This window comes from Artemia franciscana, chromosome 6 (genome assembly GCF_032884065.1).
Source record: "Artemia franciscana chromosome 6, ASM3288406v1, whole genome shotgun sequence".
Lineage (NCBI taxonomy): Eukaryota > Metazoa > Arthropoda > Branchiopoda > Anostraca > Artemiidae > Artemia > Artemia franciscana.
Genome location: NC_088868.1, coordinates 12,830,287 through 12,852,626, shown reverse-complemented (window position 1 = coordinate 12,852,626; position 22,340 = coordinate 12,830,287). Strand labels below are relative to the sequence as shown.

The 22,340-nt window shown below is 34.9% G+C and overlaps 1 protein-coding gene across 4 annotated transcripts in view; it reads left to right on the top strand.

Moving 5' to 3' along the window:
• LOC136028069 (beta-alanine-activating enzyme-like) overlaps positions 1-22,340 on the top strand; it is a 133,123-nt gene that overhangs the window by 85,071 nt on the left and 25,712 nt on the right. For all 4 annotated transcript variants that reach the window (XR_010617733.1, XM_065705676.1, XM_065705673.1 and 1 more), the window contains exon 10: positions 19,629-19,880. Coding sequence is in view for 3 of the 4 variants with exons in the window: in XM_065705676.1 (XP_065561748.1) it covers positions 19,629-19,880 (252 nt within the window). In the remaining variant the exon portion in view is untranslated. The remainder of the gene's footprint in view (positions 1-19,628; positions 19,881-22,340) is intronic.

Sequence of the window (22,340 nt, the reverse complement as noted above, 5' to 3'; positions counted from 1 at the left end):
TATCTAAATGCTTCAATGATCAGCCAATAGCCTAAACATTCTAGTTTCTCCAGTAGTTTTTGCCGACTTTCTTTTGAAACTGAAAACATTTTAAAGTTAGTTGTTTTTCCCAGTTATCACCATACCGTCAAAACTGGGGCAAAATGATGGGAAAACTGGGACATAATATTATCTCAAGGTAGGTATATATTCTCACACTGTTTTACTGAACTTTCGAATATAAACGTATAAAAGTAAGCAGTATTCAAAACGTCATAAAACTATATCAGTAAATGTTTCTTAAAATACATTACTGAAAGACTCTTTCGGGGGAACTATAGAAAAAATTCAGTCATTCAAATCTTTCTGAAAAACGAATTGCTTGGCAGCTCTATCTGTTCCTCCTGGGAAGAGGCTCGACTTTTTATGGAGAAAGGACTGCCACCTTCGAACAGCCAGAAACATCACCAGTGGCCTCGTTTTGTGGGGCTCTGCCTGCCTTCTCTGCAGAATACCGTGGTCTTTGGTGCCGGCCGGTCGGTTAAATCTGAAGGAGCGAAGTTTTTTTCGTCGAAAGCTGATCTGTTTAAGCGCTCGACCCCTGGCTTGAAGATCTAACCAATAATGTTTTTTGGAATAAATCAAGTGGGGAAGCAGTTCCTACGAGCTCCCCTATATCATCGATTCTAATCGGAGTTCCAGGGTGGTTGACTAGCCAGTTGTGGTAAGCCTTGTTGTAGTAATTCTTCAAAGAGTCGTACACCGACAGGTCAAGCGGTTTATCGTTGATTTGAGCAATACCGAGGGAAAGATGCTGAAATCGTCAAAAACTTCTCCTTGGCCTTTTTTATAGCGTGAACACTCAAGTGAGACCTGTGGTTGTTCATCGAAAGCAGCACAGGTCTCTTGGAGACTTCAGTATGAAGTAGGAAATGATCAAACCACTGGTTGAAAACGCTTTCATTTACCCACCCACTCGGGGTTGCAGCTCCGATGGATCCTGGTGGGGTTCCCCTTAAAAGACTGTCCTTGAAATTCACTCTCGGGAATATTGGGAGCGGTGGAACATGGTTTCCTATGGCAATTATGCAGCCAATCGAAGTTACAAAGGTTCCACGTTCCCCAGAAGTGCATTGGCCAACTTAAATTTTCCTTTCTGGCCGAAACCTTCAAAGGCTGATGAACAGTTGTCAACCCAATTTTGTTAACATTTTAGATCTGAGAAGGAGAAACCTTCTGCTCTACATTAACTTTTTCCAAGTTATCCATGAAAAGTTTCAGTTTCAACAAGCGTTTCAACAAGAAACGCTTGTTGAAGTTTGTTCCTCTGGCTATGCTTGTTGCTTCGGGAACACGCAAGATCAAAGAAGGGCTTCGAGCTTTAAATCCATCTAGTGACGCGTCACCTGCCATTTAAGATAGTTCGCGAGCACATACTTACAAACAAACTGGTGGAACTGAGTACTGTGAAAGCCGTAATGTAGTTTGGAAGTTTGCATGAGGTAATCTTCCAGCTTAGCCTTATGTTCACCAGTGAAGACCTATCTGTGACGATAATTTGGAACAAGTGACCTAGCATCCTTTTCAGCAGGGTGGCAAGTTTGAACTTGTATCTTTAAATAGAACATTTACTAATGCCGTGAGTTGATTCAGCTTGTCTCAACGGCATTCCTGCTTCAACAGACTGAATCGCCTCCTCCATTTGATCATCGTTCCACGAAAGTTTTCCTGTCTTTTTCCCATAAATTCGTGACATTTTCTGTGAGCTCCTGAAAGAAAAGTCTGCTTGTTATGAAGTGAAAGTGGAGCTAATATTGTGATTGTTAATCGAAAAAAAGAACGCACTCTTTTCATACGAAATACGTGTAAGAAGTCTCAACCATAGCAGTAATCTTAATATACGGGATTTGAAAACGAACAGAGGATAGAAGAAATGAATAATTTGGCTTAATAAGCTGGAGGAACAAAAGATGTAATTTTGTTTTTTTACGGAAACACAAACAACATTGCTTAAAATCAATCGGCTTTGAAAGCAGGATTCTTAGTTGTTTATTTTTTACCTTGATGAGAAAACTAAAGCTATTTTTCTAAGGGGCAGTGGACTTTGAGAAAGGGTCATCACCCACTATTTCGCTTATGACTAAGTCAAGAATTGTTAATACCAAGAATAGATAAGAAAAGAATCTTGAATTACGCTATTTCTTGTGAAGGGTAGATTTTAGTAGAAGGGAGGAAATCTGAAAATCTTCAAGAGGAAGGCAGTTTTAAGCAGCACAGCGATGTTCTTTGTAAATTTGCTCAGTTAGATAAATCTATCTATATTCCACATAAATTCAAAATGGAAGAACAACCTGATCAATACACCAAATTGTATGCAGTATTTAGGACATATTTTTTAAACTCAAGACTTTTGAGGGTGGGAGATGGAGTTTTGAGCCCCCTTGTATATACAAACATATATATATATATGTAAATATAAACATATATAACATATATATATATATATACATATATATATATATATATATATATATATATATATATATATATATATATATATATATATATATATATATATATATATATATATAGAAGCGTACCTTACACTCAGTCAGGTGTCTGGGACACAAGGAGACTGTGTCAGACACGGTGTCCCAGTTATTACTGTACCTGTTGTTCCAGTACTCCCTGGTGGCAACGTTTTTCGGATTTCTTTACTGGTCTCGAAAATAGCACTAGTAAACTTACAAACTCTTAGCACCATCTAAATCTTGATGAATTCACTATCACCTGAAGCCAGTATGGGTTTCTTACCTTCAGGCGTTCAGACATGGTCAAGCATTGAAAATTATGAGAATTAAAAAACAACCATAAAGACTTACTTTTTCAAACGAACTTCACCCACGTGTGGGATGGTGGCTCTTCAGTGGTGCTTTCAGATTTCTTACGGAACATTTAGACACTAAAAAGGTGAATGTCCCAGTTATAGTCGGTCTCCCTATGCTATAACATGGAGAAAGCTGACTTGTTCAAAAATGTATATAAACATGGTGTTCCTGTTGTGTCCTTTTGGATTTTTTTTTTTTTTAAGCGAAAATTGAATTTTATGCTCTATTAATTTCACGATTAATTTCTATTAATTTCACTACATGTAGTGTCCTGTTGTGTCCTTTAATGAAGGCTGTAGTTCTGGAGATAATGGACTTGTTCTGAATATTGGTAGATATTTCACAACAAATTTCTAAATTATTCTGAGAAATAAGTGTTTTCGAGCATAGTTGGAAATAATGCTTTTTTTTTATTGTTCCTTGTTTCACAGCTCTGTGCGTTTTCGTAAGACTGTCAATATTACCATTGCTTACCATTGCTGGTCAGCGTTACCAGCATAATAAAGAAGAAGAATTCAGTACTAGCTTCATTTTGAATTATTAAAATTTGGATTTCAGTTAAAATTCTAAAGTTTACCTGGAACCTGAAATATTCCTGAAATGGGTAGATTCTTTTAGTTGAACTTTATTATCAAATGGCTTAAGTTGTGCTATTGTATGCAAATGCTGACTAGTTTAAAAACGTATATAAATACAGTGTGTTGCTGGGCTGGGAAATAAATTTTGCTTCAATTTAAAGTAATTTTAAAAAGAGGGAACGTAAATAAATGTTTACATTTATATTGTAATTTTTTTTATTTTTACTAGGTGGTGGTATGAAATAACATACTAACATCTGTAGGATACTGTCAGCCATGTTCAAATTTACAAAAAATACCCAATGTTACTCAAAAACCACAAAAGCAAAACCTTTGTTTAGCTTTTGCTGAGTGATCTTATAACCCTGACATTTAATTTATTCCTCTTTTTCTCTCATTTAGTCTTTAACTGGTTTTCACAGGTATAGAGATTCCTAGGGTTAGTGGGGCCAGGGGAAAATTAATTACAGGGTCTCCTCCCGGTTCGAATATAAGCAAAAAGATCTAATCAAATTGGGCACTTCTCCAAACGCAGCACCCCCAACCACGGCTCCCGGGACAACCGTCCTGGCTGCCCATTAGGAACGACTGTGTTCAAAGGCCATAGGGCCTCTGGGCGGGGGGCATTGAAGGGACTCCAATCCATGCCTGAAATCTAATTATTAGTAGTATCCCATAAGCACTTTAAGCGGGGCCCACCCCCTTTGAATCCCAGCCCGATACTTTTTCTAAATTTCTTCAAAATACAGGCTATCAAATTCTCTTCTAGATTTCTTTGGTTGTTACGTAATAGGGATTGCTAGAGTTCTGGATCCACTAGTCAAGCGAGGAATTCCCTGTTGAAAAAAATTATCATGGTCGAATATTTGTATGTGAAGATGATGTAATCTTACGTGACTTGTTTTGGTTCCCGAGGACCTTTATAATCCAGTAAATACGGGTTTTGAAGGTCAATGAGACGTAAAATGTTGTATCTTAGGGTTCACTCACCTCAGAATTGAAAAAGAGCTCAGTATGTCAACATTGAGGACATTGTCAAGTGTGTCAACTCTTTTGGATATTGAAGATGTTAGTAATGGTAAAATGAAGCCTAGAGTGCGTAACGTAGCTGTAGAAATTACAACGGGGTGTCGACCAACTCCAAAATGGGACGAGATGTTTGCACGATATGTAATAGGTTGGGGACGATGAAAAATATACATTTAAATTTAATAATAAGGAACTATTTATAAGTAAAAGAATAAAATATTTAGGCTTTATCTTATCGGAAAATGGAAGCCTAAGGAGTCACGTTGATGAAATAATTAAGAGAGGTAGAGTGGCCATGTCAGCTATATTTAAAAACCCGACGATAATGGGGATCAAAAACCTAAAAATGCATAAAAGAATATTTAACACAAAAATTTTACCTGTGATAGAATATGGAGCAGAGATATGGGGTGGAGAAACGGTGCAGCAACTGTTCCAGCTCCAGTATTATAAAAGAGTGTTTGGTCTACATCAGACAACTCATTCACAGATTCTGAAAGGTGATATGGGCCTGTTTTCTTTAAAGCTACGTAGGTATATTTTAATGCTTAGATTCTGGTTGAAGTTAACTAAGAGTAATGAAGATAGACTAGTAAGAGTGGCATATGAAGAGATGTTGAAATGTGGTTTAAAAACCTCGTGGCCATCCCAAATTAAATCATTACTAGAAAAAGTAGGAATGCCTTATTTATGGAATAATGGTCTTTGCTCTCGTGATGTACCAACAAATTTAGAAAGCCAGGTACGATTTATATTAGAGAGTCAGGAAATTCAGCATTGACAAGGGCTGGTTTTTGATTCTACAACCCTACAACATTATAATCAGGCAAAACCTAGTTTTGGGGAGGAAGTTTATTTTAAATTTAATTTACCGGCTATGATTCTACGTCGTTGGATTCAGCTTAGGGCAAATTGTCTTCCAATCCAGAACAGGCAAAAAACCTTCGACAAAAATAAAATGATAGTTGGTCCTGATAGGCGGTATGTTTGTCCCCTTACGGGAAATTTATTTGCATGGGATTAATTTGATGCTTCCGGGTATTCTACAAAATAGTAACCCAACCACAATATTTCGAGTGGGAGTATATATAGATAAATCTTTAATAAGAAGAAAAAGTTTTATATGATTAATTTCTTTTGTAGTTAGATTAGGTACTTTTTGCGTTGAATTCTGTTTTTTTGTGCTTTTTCGTACTGTTGTTAATTTCCTTGCTTGTTTGTTATTTATTTATATTTTTGTGTGTATATGTCCCACGGGTTTTTGAAATACACCTATCTATCTATCTATCTATCATTGACCAAATTCAAGTTGGAAGAACAGTTATGCTTTGCAGCAAAAGTACATGCATGTGCAAAGATTACAAGACGGATTAAATGCATTAGGAAAAGTTATTGAAGATGACTATCTAAATCGATCTATAAAACAGGATGGGGGTTTACTGGATGTTTAGCGAGAAAGAATCTTTATTCTATGTTAATCTGTAATCGTTAGTGAGAGTATCAGGATTAAAAATGCTTGGATTTGAGAAACAAAAAGATCATACGGAATCTAGTGACTAAATAAAAAACATATTGAAACATAAAGCGCAAAACCCCGGCTGATTATGGGTACCTTGAAAACAATATCTGCACCTGTCCGTGTAAAAAACTGTTTCTGCGTATATTAGTTATCATAACAGTGCAATTATGGCGATCTCCTATCACATAGGATTATTTATACTTTCTTTTACACAGGTATAGATCTCCTGATTTTGTGCCTTCGGCCGGGAGTAAAACGCATGGTGAAGGGCAAATCATTTTCGCTTTCCGTGTCTTTCCCCCAGATTTCTCCAGGTACCCATTTGGAGCTGTGTTCCCTCCGGCTGAGCTTATACAGCCTAACTGCTCACCCGCGTTCTAAACTAAATTATCAGCGACACCAGCACTCGGTGCCACAGACACAGGGTTTTGGTTTCTCTCGAAGTTTCCTTGTATGTTTTAGCTTTCCTGTAAAATTATTTTGTGGCTCTCGTAAAAAAAATTTCAAAATAAACTCATCTTACCTCTTACTAACTAAAACATGAACTATGAGTATTATGTAACTGTCGAATCAAGTATACAATATGCAGTAAGGTACATATAGGAGAAAAAACAAGTAGTGACGCAAAGGGAGAGGATTAGGGTGCTCTTCATCAACTTAATTTTATCCCTTTTAATAGATAGAATATCCAATTTTTTGTTAACATTTCATATTCGTTCATTTTAATTTCTGTGTTCTCGGTATCCTTCTCCCCCAGGTCACTCAGCATATCCTCCGATGACTGATAGATAAGCGTCTTGAAGATATTTAGGATACATCCGCATTTAAGGGAATTGCAAAAAAAGGGGGAAGTAATCCATGAGTGTTCTATGACTAAAAGTGGGGCACCGTTGCCCGAGGGTCATAAATCTCAGGCAGAGAAAAAAGAAAGCTCCCGTGATGCAGATTGAGCAAGGACCAGGAACGTGTGGACAGGTCCCTTCAGCTGTCAGCCTTTTCTCAGCAGTGACTTAAAACACACGGTACCGAAGGATACCATCGTGGGAGGATCCTCTACAGGAGAACAACTGCGAAAAGACGGAAAAGCTAGACACGGACAACGGCCTTTGCAACCTGACGGAAAGGAGTGGCTTATTACCGTCAACTTATTCTTCTTAAATCTTTATATAGAGCCGTGGTTCATGTCCTGTCAGAAGGAGAGGCCCCAATACGTCTTGCGAGAATGAACGGGACTCAAGCAGAAAAGTTATCATATTTTGACTGATTGTTCATGGGTTTTTTCATTTTGCAATTTCATTAATATCGATTTTAATTTGATCTTTTCGTGTTTCCCTTTTGAGTTTGTGCATATTTTCCGTTATTATACTTAATGCATTAATTTGTTTCCTTTTTAATTGGTTTTCCATCTTTTAAATTCCAGCCAATGTTTTTCAATATTTTTTTTTCAGCTTGTATCTTATCTTTTGACAGTTGAGTACACACTGCAATATTTATTTACGACAATGTATATTGACGTTGATTGGTACGACAGTGTTGATTTTCTTTTCTATTTTTAATTTTATGAATGACAAAAAATTGGGCATTCTTCGCTTATGATTTTAGTTTTTAAATTAAGGTTTATCTTTTATGAATGTAATTAAAGTAGTAAGACAAATAAAGTTTTTGGAAGAGTGGTGAGACTCCCTGATTACAGGCTCCTAAAAGCCGCGTTTGATGAATCAATGAAACGTTGGCAAAAGGGGTTGTCTGTTGCCAGAGTAAGAAGGATTCTAAGTTATTGCAGTTTGTATCATTGTTAGAATAATTGAAGGAAATAGGACCAGAGACATTATTATAGTTTTATAAAGTTAAAGCAAAAACATTGTGATATTTCCAATTTGGGGTTTTTATGTCATTGTCATCATTTAAACGAGCTATGGAGGTATGCTCCGATACTCCATTGCGATAATTTGCAGACATTTTTTTCGATTCTTGATGATAACTAATGCATTCAACTTATAAGCTCGAAAGTTCACTTGGAGCTATCAAGTCTGAGGCAAACTTTCGCTAGACTTCAAAACGTTTGATATTAACTTCAGAATTTTCACGCGAACCCTTCTCAAAAGACGGTCATTGACCAAAGTCACTTTGTACTTACTGATATGCTTTCATTTCCTAAAATCCATAGCACCGTTATCTTACAATCTTTATTATTTACAAAATACACTTTGATGACAACAGCTCAGAAATCTCACAAATTCACGGGATAATACCGTGGATATTCACTGTATATAAGTAGTATAGCTATAATACGTCCAATGGGAGCCCACCGCCTTTGAATCTCGATCAAAACACTTTTTTTAATTTCTTCCACAGATCCTTGTTACATAATAGGGGATGTTCTCCTCAAGATGTAGGTGTTTGTCACGTAATAGGACTCTTTTTTTACTTAATTTTGTCTTTGATTTCTAATTGATTAAAACCCGCTAGGGCCAGGTGGGATAATCCTTCAGATCCCGCTAGTGAAAATAACACATAAACAAAGATTACAAGATGGATCAAATCAGTCAAATCGTCAGTAGAGTACATTGAAGATAATGATCCTGATCAATACATAAAAAAGGAGTTAGTTTGTTACTATTTCTTGTTGGATATTTTACTAGCGATGAGACGGTAGAAAGAATCTTCATTCTTCGAAAGTCTACAATCTGTAGTGGGGGTGTCAGGATTAAAAGTGATTGGATTTGAGAAACAGAAAATCATAGGGAATCTAGTGACTTTGGAAAAATATTTAATTTAGATGATGATTTTCAACAGTTATCTGTTCAAAGGAAAATATTTTTTCAGAGAATGCTTAACGATGTAATGAAAAATGATTGTCCGTCTTTGGACTATTGTATGAAACTTGTACGTCATGGCCCAGATGCATTTACTCAGTTCTGACCAATTAATTGAAACAAAATAAATGATATTGAGGATTTACTTTTGAGCACAACCTAGAAATTCTTTTAAGGTGGCCATTTTCCAAAACAACAACAAATAAGTCGATATGTTTTTTTAATTCTGTCTAAACAAGTTTAATCGTTTTGATTAATGCGTTACAATTGATTACTCCTCCTAGAAGACTTTTGTTTTATTGATCGCAAGTCAGCTTCATTTTGGAAGAAATACAGTCAACATTGAAAAAGTGTTTTACACAAGTACATTATGTTTGTAAAGATTGAGCAACTGGTCATTCTGTGAGAATTGCACTATTATTGATGACTGTAGCGAAACGTGTAGATTATGCAATCCATGTAAACTGCTTAGAGGATACGCAGTGGAAATTAAAGTCTGTAATTCCTTTCTTGAACACAATTGTGACTCTCACATTAGAGGCTTCCCATGTTCCAATTGTCACTGTGAAAAATGCAATGAATGGCAAAATATTTTCCCTGGTATGATTGCAGAAACCCTGAACTTCTTTTCAGTTTATTTTTAAGAGACTTACCGTCGTGGTTTTTAATTGTTCCGGGAGGAAGATCCTGGTCTGCGCTTCAATTGCTGTTCAATTGCAATTGCTCAATAGGATGTTTTGTCAAATCCGATTTTTGTGATATCGCTGTGAAGATACTGGCTACTATGATTATAAACCTTCTGCTTTTTATTGGGCTGTCACAGAAGGTGATTTTTCATATTAGAATATTGTATGTGACAGTGCTTCAAATAAGTAAATTGAAACACGTGGGTCTTATAATTTGAATCAAAATAGTATTATTAACTTTACAAGGAAAGATAATAAAAGTGAAGTTCCATTATATTGTAGAAAATGTGACCCTGACTTTGTATGCCAGGATGAGTGCAAGCTGAATCCTGATGAGCTACTGCCTTTATCATTATGATGGTCACCTATGTGTGGAAGAAGAAATATAGAGGACACAGACTTTTTTATTTTACATACAAGTTTTATTAAAAAAAAAAAATTCACAGACATTTTTAAAGCATTTCGCTTTTAGGGCACTGAAATTTATATTATCCAGGTAGGAAACACTGTTTTCAACTAAAAAGTCGCTCAACCGAGGATTGTCTACATAAATAATGAGAAATTCACTGTAAGTATATCCGAGACATCGAAAGATAAAATATATTAGTGCATGAAAACTACAGCTTTTGGCTGATAAATCTTCTGATTTTCCGATTTTGCTCGCTTCCGATTTTGAGTACTAGATCTTCCACTTTACTCAAGAAATTTTTTAACGCGAGGCGTGTAGAATGCATACGGTAGGCCAAGAAGATAAAAAAACTTCAATATTCTTCGTTGTTTGAAATATGCAATATCCCGTCTTTACAGTTGATATTAACAATGATAAGGGTATTGCTAACGCTTTGAATTCGATCAAGGAAATCCGAGCGTATGCAATAGGATTTATATTTTGACATTTAGGGATCCAAATTGAATACATTAATTACTTGATTTGTTTTTATGGTGCCAAATCTAATAGAACAATGCCATCAGGAATAATTTCTCAACAGGTTTCAAATTGATTTGTAAGATTAATGCTGTACTCATCTTCAACGGTTCGGCGAAGGTACCCTCTAAACTTACTGTACTCGTTCAGACAATACTCATATCTTGAGTACCGGACAAATCCAATACAATGATACCATGAGTATTTGCAAACATTTTATCGATTATAGCATTTTTAAATAGTTGCGAATCTTGATCTAGGGATTGTATTGTCAGTTCATATAGGATCCCGTAGGATTTATCAAACGGTAAATTGTAGTGTTGATTTCCATTTACTTTACTTACAGGAGATTAAAGTCCAAACATCTCAAATTTATATGGATATTTTGTCCATGATCCTATTGCACTAGCACTTTTTACAAAAGTCAAAGCAAGTTTTAAAGGAATTTCGTCATTGATAAATAACGAATATGCATAGGTACCCGTAGCAATATGTCCTTGATTGGTGGTTGTATATGGAGCGAGCAGTTCTATATTATTTCCTCTAGCTCTCAATTTTTCAATTGCCAAAGCAACAGAACTCATAATCTGTTGTTTTCGTTCATGAAGTATTGCCAAGGTGAGAGAGGTCAGTGATAAATAACGAATATGCATAGGTACCCGTAGCAATATGTCCTTGATTTGTGGTTGTATATGGAGCGAGCAGTTCTATATTATTTCCTCTAGCTCTCAATTTTTCAATTGCCAAAGCAACAGAACTCATAATCTGTTGTTTTCGTTCATGAAGTATTGCCAAGGTGAGAGATCAGGAGCAGTGCCAAGTAATTTTTGCAAAATAAGATTGAACAGAGCAAGTTGTAGCTTTATGTCGGTCTTAACCTTGAAAGGTAATCATTAAGGGATATTAATATTTCATGATTTATTTTTCCAACCATGTTGTCATAGCTAGGTATATTGCTAGTGTCAGTTTTCCGTTCTATGTTCACATCCAATAGCTAAACCTCTCAATTTTTTATAGGACTTTGGAGGCATCAAAATCAATTGTGCGTAACTTGTGTAGTCTGAAAGATCATTGCTTGTGCTCACCGACGTTCCATTTATGTATACACTTATTTGTTTAAACAAATTATGAATTAGAAAATTTTCATAGTATAATACCTCGACTGCACCCGGTTTTTCATTGTTAGATATTTTGACAATCTCATGCAAATCTATACATCTGGAAGTCAAATCTGAAGCAGTCTTTACTGGAATAATTTGAAAATGTAGGCTTTCAGAATGCGGTTGTTGCGGATAAAATTGTTCATAGTAAGCATGTTTCACATCAACATTTTCTGCATTGGAAAGATTTAGAGATGAGGTGACTGAAGGATGAGATTCTTTATGTGATAAAAATGCCACTTCTAGGAAAAGAAATCCTTTTTCGATCTAACAATTTTATCCTGGGTTTTTTTCTTCTTTGTCAAGAGGAATGTTTTACGCTTCTGGCCAAAGTTGAGATTAATGAGTGATGAGGTGCTTCTCTCCCTTTTTAAACCTTTTCCTCTTTGTCGTGATTTCAATCACTCGCCAAGGGATCGCGCACCAGACCTGAGATTTTGTGAAACACTTTTTAAATCCTTCCAAGAGCCCCAGTCATGTAGTGTAGAGGACGCGAAATCCAAAGCAATTGGAGCAATATATGTTTTAGAAAGAGGTAATTCTGAGCAAAACAACATAGCAAACCAATTTCTAAGACAGTAACCGGACATTGACGAACGACCCCGTAATAGTGTACTCCATAGACTATGGTGAGATGCCGGTATATATCAGAGTTAAGTGATTTTATCCGGTCCTCTTCCTCGCCTTGTACTGGCCAATGTTTTGGTCTAACTTTTATATCATAAGCATGATCTTTTCTCGGGATATTATATTTATTTGTAAGAATACAATCAACAAGAGTAACTTCATACTTTCCATCCAGTTTGGTGGAAGGGGAGATTTTTGTCCAAAAATCGTTTTCATTTAGTTTCTTCGCTGTTATGATGACAACTAGTGACCTTTTTTACTACTCACTGGTAGATATAAGGTCATTTTATTGTCAAAATATCCGTGACCACACGTAACTCTTTGGGTCTGTTTTGACTGGAATCCAATAAAATATACCATAGGGTTTATTTGTAGCTTGATTGTATGCCGAGAGTAAAAATTTCAGTTCACCGGGATATATTTGCTCGTTTAAAGCTATAGGAGAACTTGAATCACGAACAACCCTGTAGATGATATAGTAAGTACAATTCAATGCACGTGTTCTTGCTCTGATCAAAGAGATTGTGGAGAACAACGGTTAAGGAAATTTTTCCATGATGAGACCAGACCTTGAATAGCTGAAACATCTCCTGAGTCCATTCTTCAGTGGATTCAGCTAAATCATCAATAATCAATCACTAGTTTGCTTCAATAATATTTAACATGTCAAGTCCCTGTATGAATTTTATTTTTTGGTGCAATATGCTTTATTTTATCATAGGACTCTTGCCACACACTATAGCAATAATAGATATTTTTCGGATTTTTTTAAAACATTTTATCACGATTTGAATTATTTTCGATAAAAGTGTTGTTTTGCCAGACGAAGAAATGACCTGCATGGAGTTTTAAATTGATGTATATTACTCTTCTTGCCGTCAAAATACAACTAACCTAATCAAATCTAATCAAATTTCAATCTGTTGAATAAATACCAAAAAATAAAATGCATTTTTTCTGTAATGCAAATATTTGCACTATATATTTTAAAACATATCAAACAGTTCGTGGTAACGAACTGTAGTAAGGAGCGACCCGGCTCAATAGTAAACGAAACTCTAAAAAACGGAATTTCGATGCTAAAAGATATATCAAAAGAATCGGATTTTTATGCTGATTTCAAATATATAAGTTTCATCAAGTTTAGTTATTGTCATCAAAAGTTACGAGCCTGAGAAAATTTGCCTTATTTTGGAAAATAGGGGGTAACACCCCCTAAAAGTCGTAGGATCTTAACGAAAATTACACCATCGCATTCAGCGTATCAGAGAACCCTATAGAAAAAATTTCAAGGTCCAATCTACAAAAATGTGGAATTTCGTATTTTTTGCCAGAAGACAAATCACGGGTGCGGGTTTATTTGTTTGTTGTTTTTTTTTTCCCCAGGGGTCATCGTATCGACCAAGTGGTCCTAGAGTGTTGCAAGAGGGCTCATTCTAACGGAAATGAAAAGTTCTAGTGCCCTTTTTAAGTGACCAAAAACATTGGAGGGCACCTAGGCCCCCTCCCACGCTCATTTTTTTCCCAAAGTCAACGGATCAAAATTTTGAGATAGCCATTTTGTTCCGCATAGTCGAAAACCATAATAACTATGTCTTTGGGGATGACTTACCCCCCACAGTCCCTGGGGGAGGGGCTGCATGGTTACTGGGAAGTGTACCGACGTTATCAGGGGGATTTTTTTGGTTTGGGTGTGGGGTTCAGGGGAGGGGGCTATATGGGAGGATCTTTCCTTGGAGGAATATTTCATGGGGGAAGAGAAATTCAATGAAAAGGGCGCAGGACTTTCTAGCATTGCTATAAAAAAAACAATGAAAATATAAATATGAAAAAGTTTTTTCAATTGAAAGTAAGGAGAAGCACTAAAACTTAAAAAGGAACAGAGATTATTACGCATATGAGGGGTTCTAAAAATACTTTAGCATAAAGAGCGAGGTATTTAGGAGGAGATAAACACTTCACTCTTTATGCTAAATTTTTTTAAATAATTTCAACTATTTATTATACAGCCTTTCTGATTCAGGGGTCATTCTTAAAGAATTGGGATAAAACAAGATTTAGTGTGAAGAGCGAGGTATTAACGAGGGGACCAACCCCCTCATATATATAATCAAAAATATAAGAATATAAAAGTTTGTTACGTAAGTTAATTCTTAAGTTACGTATTTTTTTTTTACTAATAAAAACGTTCGTTAAAAATAAAAGATCTAGTTGCCTTTTTAAGTAACCGAAAAATTGGAGGGCAACAAGACCTCCTTCCCCACCCCTTATTTCTCAAAATCGTCTGATCAAAACTAAGAGAAAGCCATTTAGCCAAAAAAAGAATTAATATGCAAATTTCATTTTAATAATTTATGTACAGAGAGCCAAAATCAGTCATGCATTAATTAAAAAACTTTCAGAAATTAAATAAAAAAAACAAGTTTTTTCAAATGAAAGTAAGGAGCGACATTAAAACTTAAAACGAACAGAAATTACTCCGTATATGAAAGGGGCTTTTCCTCCTCGACACCCCGCTCCTTGCGCTAAAGTTTGATTCTTTCTCGCAACTCTACTTTTTAAAACAATAAAAAACTTTAGCGTAAGGAGCGAGGTGTCGAGGAGGAAAAGCCCCTTTCATATACGGAGTAATTTCTGTTCGTTTTAAGTTTTAATGTCGCTCCTTACTTTCATTTAAAAAAACTTGTTTTTTTTTATTTAATCTACCTAAAATGGACTCTTGAATATATTTACATGCTCAGTAATGAACAACATTTAAAATACACTTAGAAAACGGTCCTACCCGGAGGGCCGGACCCGTTCGGATCCCCCTGGAGGACGCGGTGGCTGGAAGGCAAGGGGGCCCGCTGTGGCGGGCGAGGACCAGATGCCAACCTAGGCCGGGGGGCAAGAAATATAAAATAGTGTAATATTAAGCACTTTTTAAACCACACTGATTCCACCTTGCGGAAAAATAGATAAATAAAATAAAAACATATGAAACAACAGAAAAACAACCTGCTTAGCTGAAGACCGTTGGGATGGAAACTGAGAAAAACTACTGGGATAAAAAAGGCTCCTCTTCCCATCAACTATTGAACTTTCTCCAGACTCAGACGCAGTCTGTATTCTACATATATGTTTCGATCTGAAGTAAGGTAGTGACTGTGTGGTAGTATCCTTACACCGTCCGCGCACACATAGACTGTCTGATACGGCTGACATGGCATTTTTCTCAACTCTAACTGTGTAGTTTTTATGTTTTAAAAGAACGAAAGGCCATGACACTCGCTCTTGAAATTGAATGATTTTCTGCACAGTCCTTATAAACATTCAAGTCGAAATGTTCCTTTACATAGTGTGAAGGCACCCCTTTGCGGACTTTTTTGTATCCTCATTGTGCGTTTTCACGCAGTACACCTTCGAACGTGCAAGCACACTATTGGATATCATGTCACTTCCCGTCTCGGATTTTAAATATAACAACTTATTTAGGACCCGGCGATTCTCTAGCTCGGGGTAAATAGACTCTTTCTAGTTTTTGTACTCCATTCGATATTTTATGTACTCGCCATTTTTAAAATCGTCTAATAAAGTTTCTGTTATAACTTTTGACAATAATGAATCTGTATCCCCGTAATATGCTAGAACTAGTCCCTTACCCGGTCGTTGGAGATTTCACACGTTGTAATAAAATTCCAACATGAGTTTCTTGGAAACTTCTAAAATGGCGCTACCAGCGGCAATATTTTATCCAAAACTAAATTTCTTTTTTTCTATGCAAAAGGACTATAACGGATTCTATGACCGTGAATGATATGAAATTCGGGCACAATCTTCTAGGTCGGTTACAACGTCACAACGACTCCTATGACGCACAGAGTCACATCTTACCGAAGGCTGAATTTAAAATGATTTTAAAGATCTCCTATTCAACCTTCATTTTTACCTCAGAGCTTTTACTGACAAAGGTGTCAATAAATTTCTTTATGCATGCCTTTTGATCAAACTTGAGGGGTGTATGCATCTTTGTGACCTTAAAACTGAAGGCCAGCATCCACCACAAAAGAACGTGATGTGCACCAATGTTCTATTTCGGATAAAGGTCGGCAATAAGTATTTTTTTTTTAAGGTGTCCAGTATATATTCCCATCCTCTACCAGAGAAACATTATAGGGACTCTTCATTGAAGAGAAATTGAATGAAAAGGGCGCAGGATTTTCTAGCATTACCATAAAAAAAAACAATGAAAAAATAAACATGAAAAAGTTTTTTCAATTGAAAGTAAGGAGTAGCATTAAAACTTAAAACGAACAGAGATTATTACGCATATGAGGGGTTCTTCTCCTCCTAAATACCTCGCTCTTTATGCTAAAGTATTTTAGTAATTTCAACTATTTATTCTACAGCCTTTCTGATTCAGGGGTCATTCTTAAAGAATTGGGACACAACTTAAGATTTAGTGTAAAGAGCGAGGTATTAATGAGGGGACAAACCCCCTCATATACATGATAAAAATATAAGAATATAGAAGTTTGTTACGTAAGCTAATTCTTAAGTTACGTATATTTTTTACTAATAAAAACGTTCGCTAAAAATTTAAAATTCTAGTTGCCTTTTTGAGTAACCGAAAAATTGGAGGGCAACTAGGCCTTCTTCCCCATTCCTTATTTCTCAAAATCGTCTGATCAAAGCTAAGAGAAAGCCATTTAGCCAAAAAAAAGAATTAATATGCAAATTTAATTTTAATAATTTATGTGGGGAGAGTCAAAATCAAACATGCATTAATTCAAAAACGTTCTGAAATTAAATAAAAAAAACTACTTTTTTTAACTGAAAGTAAGGAGCGACATTAAAACTTAAAACGAATAGAAATTACTCCGTGTATGAAAGGGGTTGTTCCCTTCTCAACGCCCCGCTCTTTACGCTAAAGTTTTTTTACCTTTGAATAAAGTAGAATTGAGAGAAAGAGTCAAACGGTAGCGTAAAGAGTAGGGTGTTGAGAAGGGAATATCCCCTTTCATACACGGAGTAATTTCTATTCGTTTTAAGTTTTAATGTCGCTCCTTACTTTCAGTTAAAAAAAACTAGTTTTTTTTATTTAATGTCTTTAAGATATCGCATGATTATTTTGCTTTTTGTTACAATTTTTTATGAACAAAGCTTCGATTAATTTGTTCAGCGCAAGATTCTTTGAATTTTACATCTAATCGTGCTTCTACACTACACCATAGACAATTTCACGCTAGCATAACATAAGACTTTGCGTAATGCTGTGTCATCTTTGGTACAAATTTTGTCCATAACACTGGCATTATGTGCTGAAGCTCTAGGTACAAAAATATACTTACGTAAGCTTATGTTACGTAATTAAATAGTCAGCATATTAGCAAAAAAATAGAATCTCGCGGTGAGTAATTAATAAATTAAAAAAAAATAATAAATAGACTTGTCGAATAAAGTCTTTCACCCGTGATTAGAGCTTGAACCCCCATCTAGTTCCAGTTCCAAAAATCTTCATTCCACGTTCATACTTTTGAATAGTTTGCTTACGATGAATATGAATATTTTAGACGATGATTATGGTTGTTTCCTTTCTTTTTAGGTTAACCTAGCGTGAAAGTACTAGTTTAAGCGTGAAATGGTATATTTAGTGTAACGAGACTTATGTTACCTAGCGTAACTTTTGTACTTAGCACAAAAGATTACTTATGTAGTTTGAAAGTCGCTTTTTTTCAATTCTTATCCTCAAGATGAATTTATAAAAGGAGCACAGTTTTTCAAATTTGTAACACTTAATTTCTTTTCATCGTTACATTGTAACAGCTTTGATGTATATCTGAAGGAGTTTGATATGTAAAATAAATGAGATGCAACTTTCGAAATAGAGTTTCAAGTCAGGGTAAGACCTTAAGTAATTAGTAAAAGATTAATAAGAGACACTTCTAATATGATCTCGAAGTGTACATCAAAGGCTTCTAGTTATTTTTAACTATCACCTTTGGAGTAGTACTCAAGTTTAAGGGAATGGTTTAGAAAGGCTGTTGATCTTAAGAAAAGTCGTCTATAGAAAGGTAAGTATTTCTCCTAACATTAAACTGGCGTGCAACAATAATTTCTTTTTGATTTCTGTAAATTTACTTGGTATTTGTATATATTTATAGTTATATTTTATATATATTTAAATGCTTTATATATTTATATAAAATAATATAATATTATATTATTATATTAATAATATTATAATATATAAATATATAATATATAAATAATATTATATATTTATATAAAATATATAATTATAAAAAAAATAATAAAATAATATAATAATAATATATAAAATAATATAAAATTTATATAAAATAATAAAATAATATAATATTTATATAAAATAATATAAAGGCTTGTTATATTTAAAGGCTTTGAATGTAAAGAAAACCGGCGAAAGCTCTGTCGTGCCTGTGTTCTAGTTGGTGTTTAAATTTGTTTTTTGGTGAATGCTAATGTTTTCAATTTTAAAATAGTGGTAGGTTTAGGACGTTATACGGTTTTGCTTACGCTGAAGGCAAGGCCATATCCAGGGTGCTCAGGGGGGCTACGGGGCTTAAACCCATCTCCTTCCCTCGGACTTTTTGTCTCACCTGTAAAAACGTAATGAATATCCATACAAACAAATCTTAATGTGTTTTTTTTTTAAGTTTTGTTGTTACCCCTCCCCCCTCCCGAAAAAATCCTGGATACGCCCTTGGCTGAAGACAAACATATTTTTGGACTTTTTTTTTCTGAAACCATTAATTTTTCTAAAACAGAACCCAGTGATTTCTTTACAAAAATAAAACTGTGTGCTGGTAAAATAAATTTGATTATATTCTAAGCTGATAAATCCGATATACCTGATTAATAATAAATCTGATTATTGTCCTGAGGTAAGGTTAACAATTTGCACTATAAAAATTAAAAGGCTAATTTTGTCCATGACAGCTAGTTTCAACAGAAACGAATTTATAAAAGAAATCGTCATTTTTCTGATTTAGGCTCGATATCATTTGGTATGCCAAGTAAATGAAAAGAAACCTGTAAGAAGTGTCTTTGTTTACAAGTCGGTTTTAAGAAGTTCTGTCTAATTAAAATTCTTATGCAAAAGGGGAAAATATATTTGTAGCTCTGTGAGGCACGCCCTTTCTTTGGATTTAAAATTGTTATTAATGTTGAACCCTACCATACAGTGGAGAGGAGGTTGGTAGTAAGGAGAAGCCTTAAAAATTCAGCGTAACGGTCCAAATAAGGTGGTACCTCTTATAAGGACATAAAGCTACTGGGTACTTTCCACTCTTATCCCTGACCGAAATTTCGAAATCCGTCTAAATGAGAATTCAACTGAATGCTCAATTAAAAAATTTACTACTTTTCCTCAAAGTTTTTTAAATTAATAACTTTTTCAGTTTGGCAAGCTTAAATGGAAAGTAAAATACGGAAATGGCAGCGTTTTTTCATCTCCAGCTGCTACATGTGACGGGGCTCTCTTGTTTAGTGGGTCATTAGATGGCACGGTAAGCTGTATCAACTCTGAAGGAGAAAAATGGAAGAAAAAATTGGGAAACCCGATTTTCAGCTCTCCTCTCCCCTTTGATGACGTAGTTGTATTTGGATGCGTCGATGGTTGCGTTTATGGTTTTGACTTTGCTGGAAATGAGGTATTTTATCAGGTTCATATTTTTTTTATCATTTTTTTTTGTATAAAATTACAAAGATTTAATCGTTGCAATCCTTAAATTTTAATCTTCAAATTATTGAAAGCAATTTCACCTTCTTGAGAAGGTCAATTACTCAATTTTGCACTATTAGTATATAGAGTGCCATCTTTACTGTTTAGCAAATTCCCCATTGTGACCGTAGTTGTTTGGTAAATAGCCCAAAACCTATAGCCCAAAAACGATTGTTCCAAACTTTATAATTTAATTTTTATGTGTCGGTAATTATATTCTGTATCATTTCAATACATTAGGTTAGGGAAGTATAGTGACTACTAAGGTAGTATTACGAAGATTTTCTTTGACAAAGGAGTCCATTACGTCGCCAGAAATCAATGTCACGAGAAAAAGAAAGTGTAAGAATTACAAGAAGTAGAATAGCTGAATATTTTCTCCTAAGCAATTTGAATATTCTCTTTTCCTTTGTTTTAATTTCTCTTGGGTCTCTAGGAGAGTAGAATATCCTCTTATGCCTGTCCCAAAATTTAGGTTTTAGAATATGGAAAGAGTTGTCTCATATCAAACCTCGAATTGGATTAATAACATCGTTATGAAAACCCATTGCATTGCTTCTAGATATTGTAAATAAAGCAAACTCTGTTTCGATTCTCACTCCCGGCCATTGTGATACGTATGATATGGAGCTAGATCATTAATTTTAGCTAGACAGTATATCATATAATGTCTACAGGGGAAGATAATCTTTTTAACAAACTTAAGCGTTTTAATATAGCAATAATTGAAACTAAAAACTACTAGTGCCATTGATACTATCAGTGTTACAGAGCAGAATTGAAGAAGAAGAAATAAAAGCATGCTTATTATTAAGATTCAGATTTTAACTAAAAGTATAATTTTAATTGTATCCTAGCAGAAACTTTCCTGAAATCAGGGGATTCCATTATGGTACGTTTATGTGATACTGTGAAAACCCTTTGTGATACGTTCAGATAAAGTAACTAGAGCAAACTCTGTTTTGATTCCCATTCCCGGCCAAGATTCTTGTATCAAGAAGTTGTTTCTTGGTAACTTTTCTATTTATATTGTGTGTGACTTTCCTGAGTATTACTATTCATAAGTAAATACGAAAACACATTAGTAAACGTTTCTGGGACACTCCTACATTTGGGATTTCTTTTCATTTTTTTCGTATGATCTTTCTGAATGTGACGTTATTGTAAATTCTAGGCAACCATTTCTCTGTGTTTCTAGGGCCGATTTAACCATCGATACTTTTAGTCTTAAGGTCTCGTATTCTTTTCCACTGCAATGCTGAATCTTGCCCACATTTTATAGATATTAAAATCCAAACTGTAGACAGTTCTGGAACGTCATGTGATAATGTAAGCCCTCCCTGTTTCTAAGTAATTCATCTAAATTCTTATTTTTTCTATATCCAATCACAATTTCTGATTACCTACAAAATAATATAAAGTTTGATACCAGAAAACTCTAAAGCTGTGAATGATCTGTGTACAAGCATTTGAAATAACTTGCCCTCAAAAAATAAATTGCTAAACGATATAATAAATTATAGCATTGAAATTTGAATTCCTTGTCAATGGTGTTTGACAAATTTATGAAGGATAAATTATTTTGTTTCTTAGAATAAAGAAATGATATCTATGTTCAGTTTGTGATTCAACTGAGTGAGTCAACCGCTCAAGTGAGTGAGATAAGTAGCAAGTTCAGTTATTCAATAATTATTCATTCCTCATTTTATCAGTTCAGCAATTCATTATTGAGAAGAAGTTGTTTTCCTTGACAACATGTTGTTGAGCATGTCAACATGTTGACAAGACTTTAAAAAAACTACCAATACATTTGATTTTTCTGTAAAACTAGAACACGGGTAAAAGTGAGGGCAAATATGAAGTGAAGTGAAGGCAAATGGATAGCTCCACATGGTGCTGCCTCTTTCACTAGTTATCTAAAGTCTTTGAACTAGCATCGATAGTGGAACAGGAATATATCCATTGAAGGCTACTTGGAAAGACATGGTACTGTGTTGACTTTGCAGAGCTTTCGATATATTTTGTACAGAAGACTCATAAAGAAGGTTAAATCATACGGAATCATGGGTTGGCTGTATAGTCTGGTTACCAGCTAATAAATAGTCCTATGAAAGTTTCCCTTGACGATTTTACCTCCTGTGACTACCAGCTGGAAGTTTGGTCTTCCCAATGAAGCATCTCAGTCCCACTTCATATAAATGTCAATATGATATTAACAGCGAATGGAAATTAAATAAACTCAAGCATAAGTTATTTTAAATCGAGACAAAGAACAACTTTAAAACTTTAATTCAAACGAAAATTATCCCGCATGTTGCGGAGATATGGTGCCCTGTTCAACTCCCAGGTGTTTACACTAAAGATAGACTTCTGATTTGTCAATGCATTA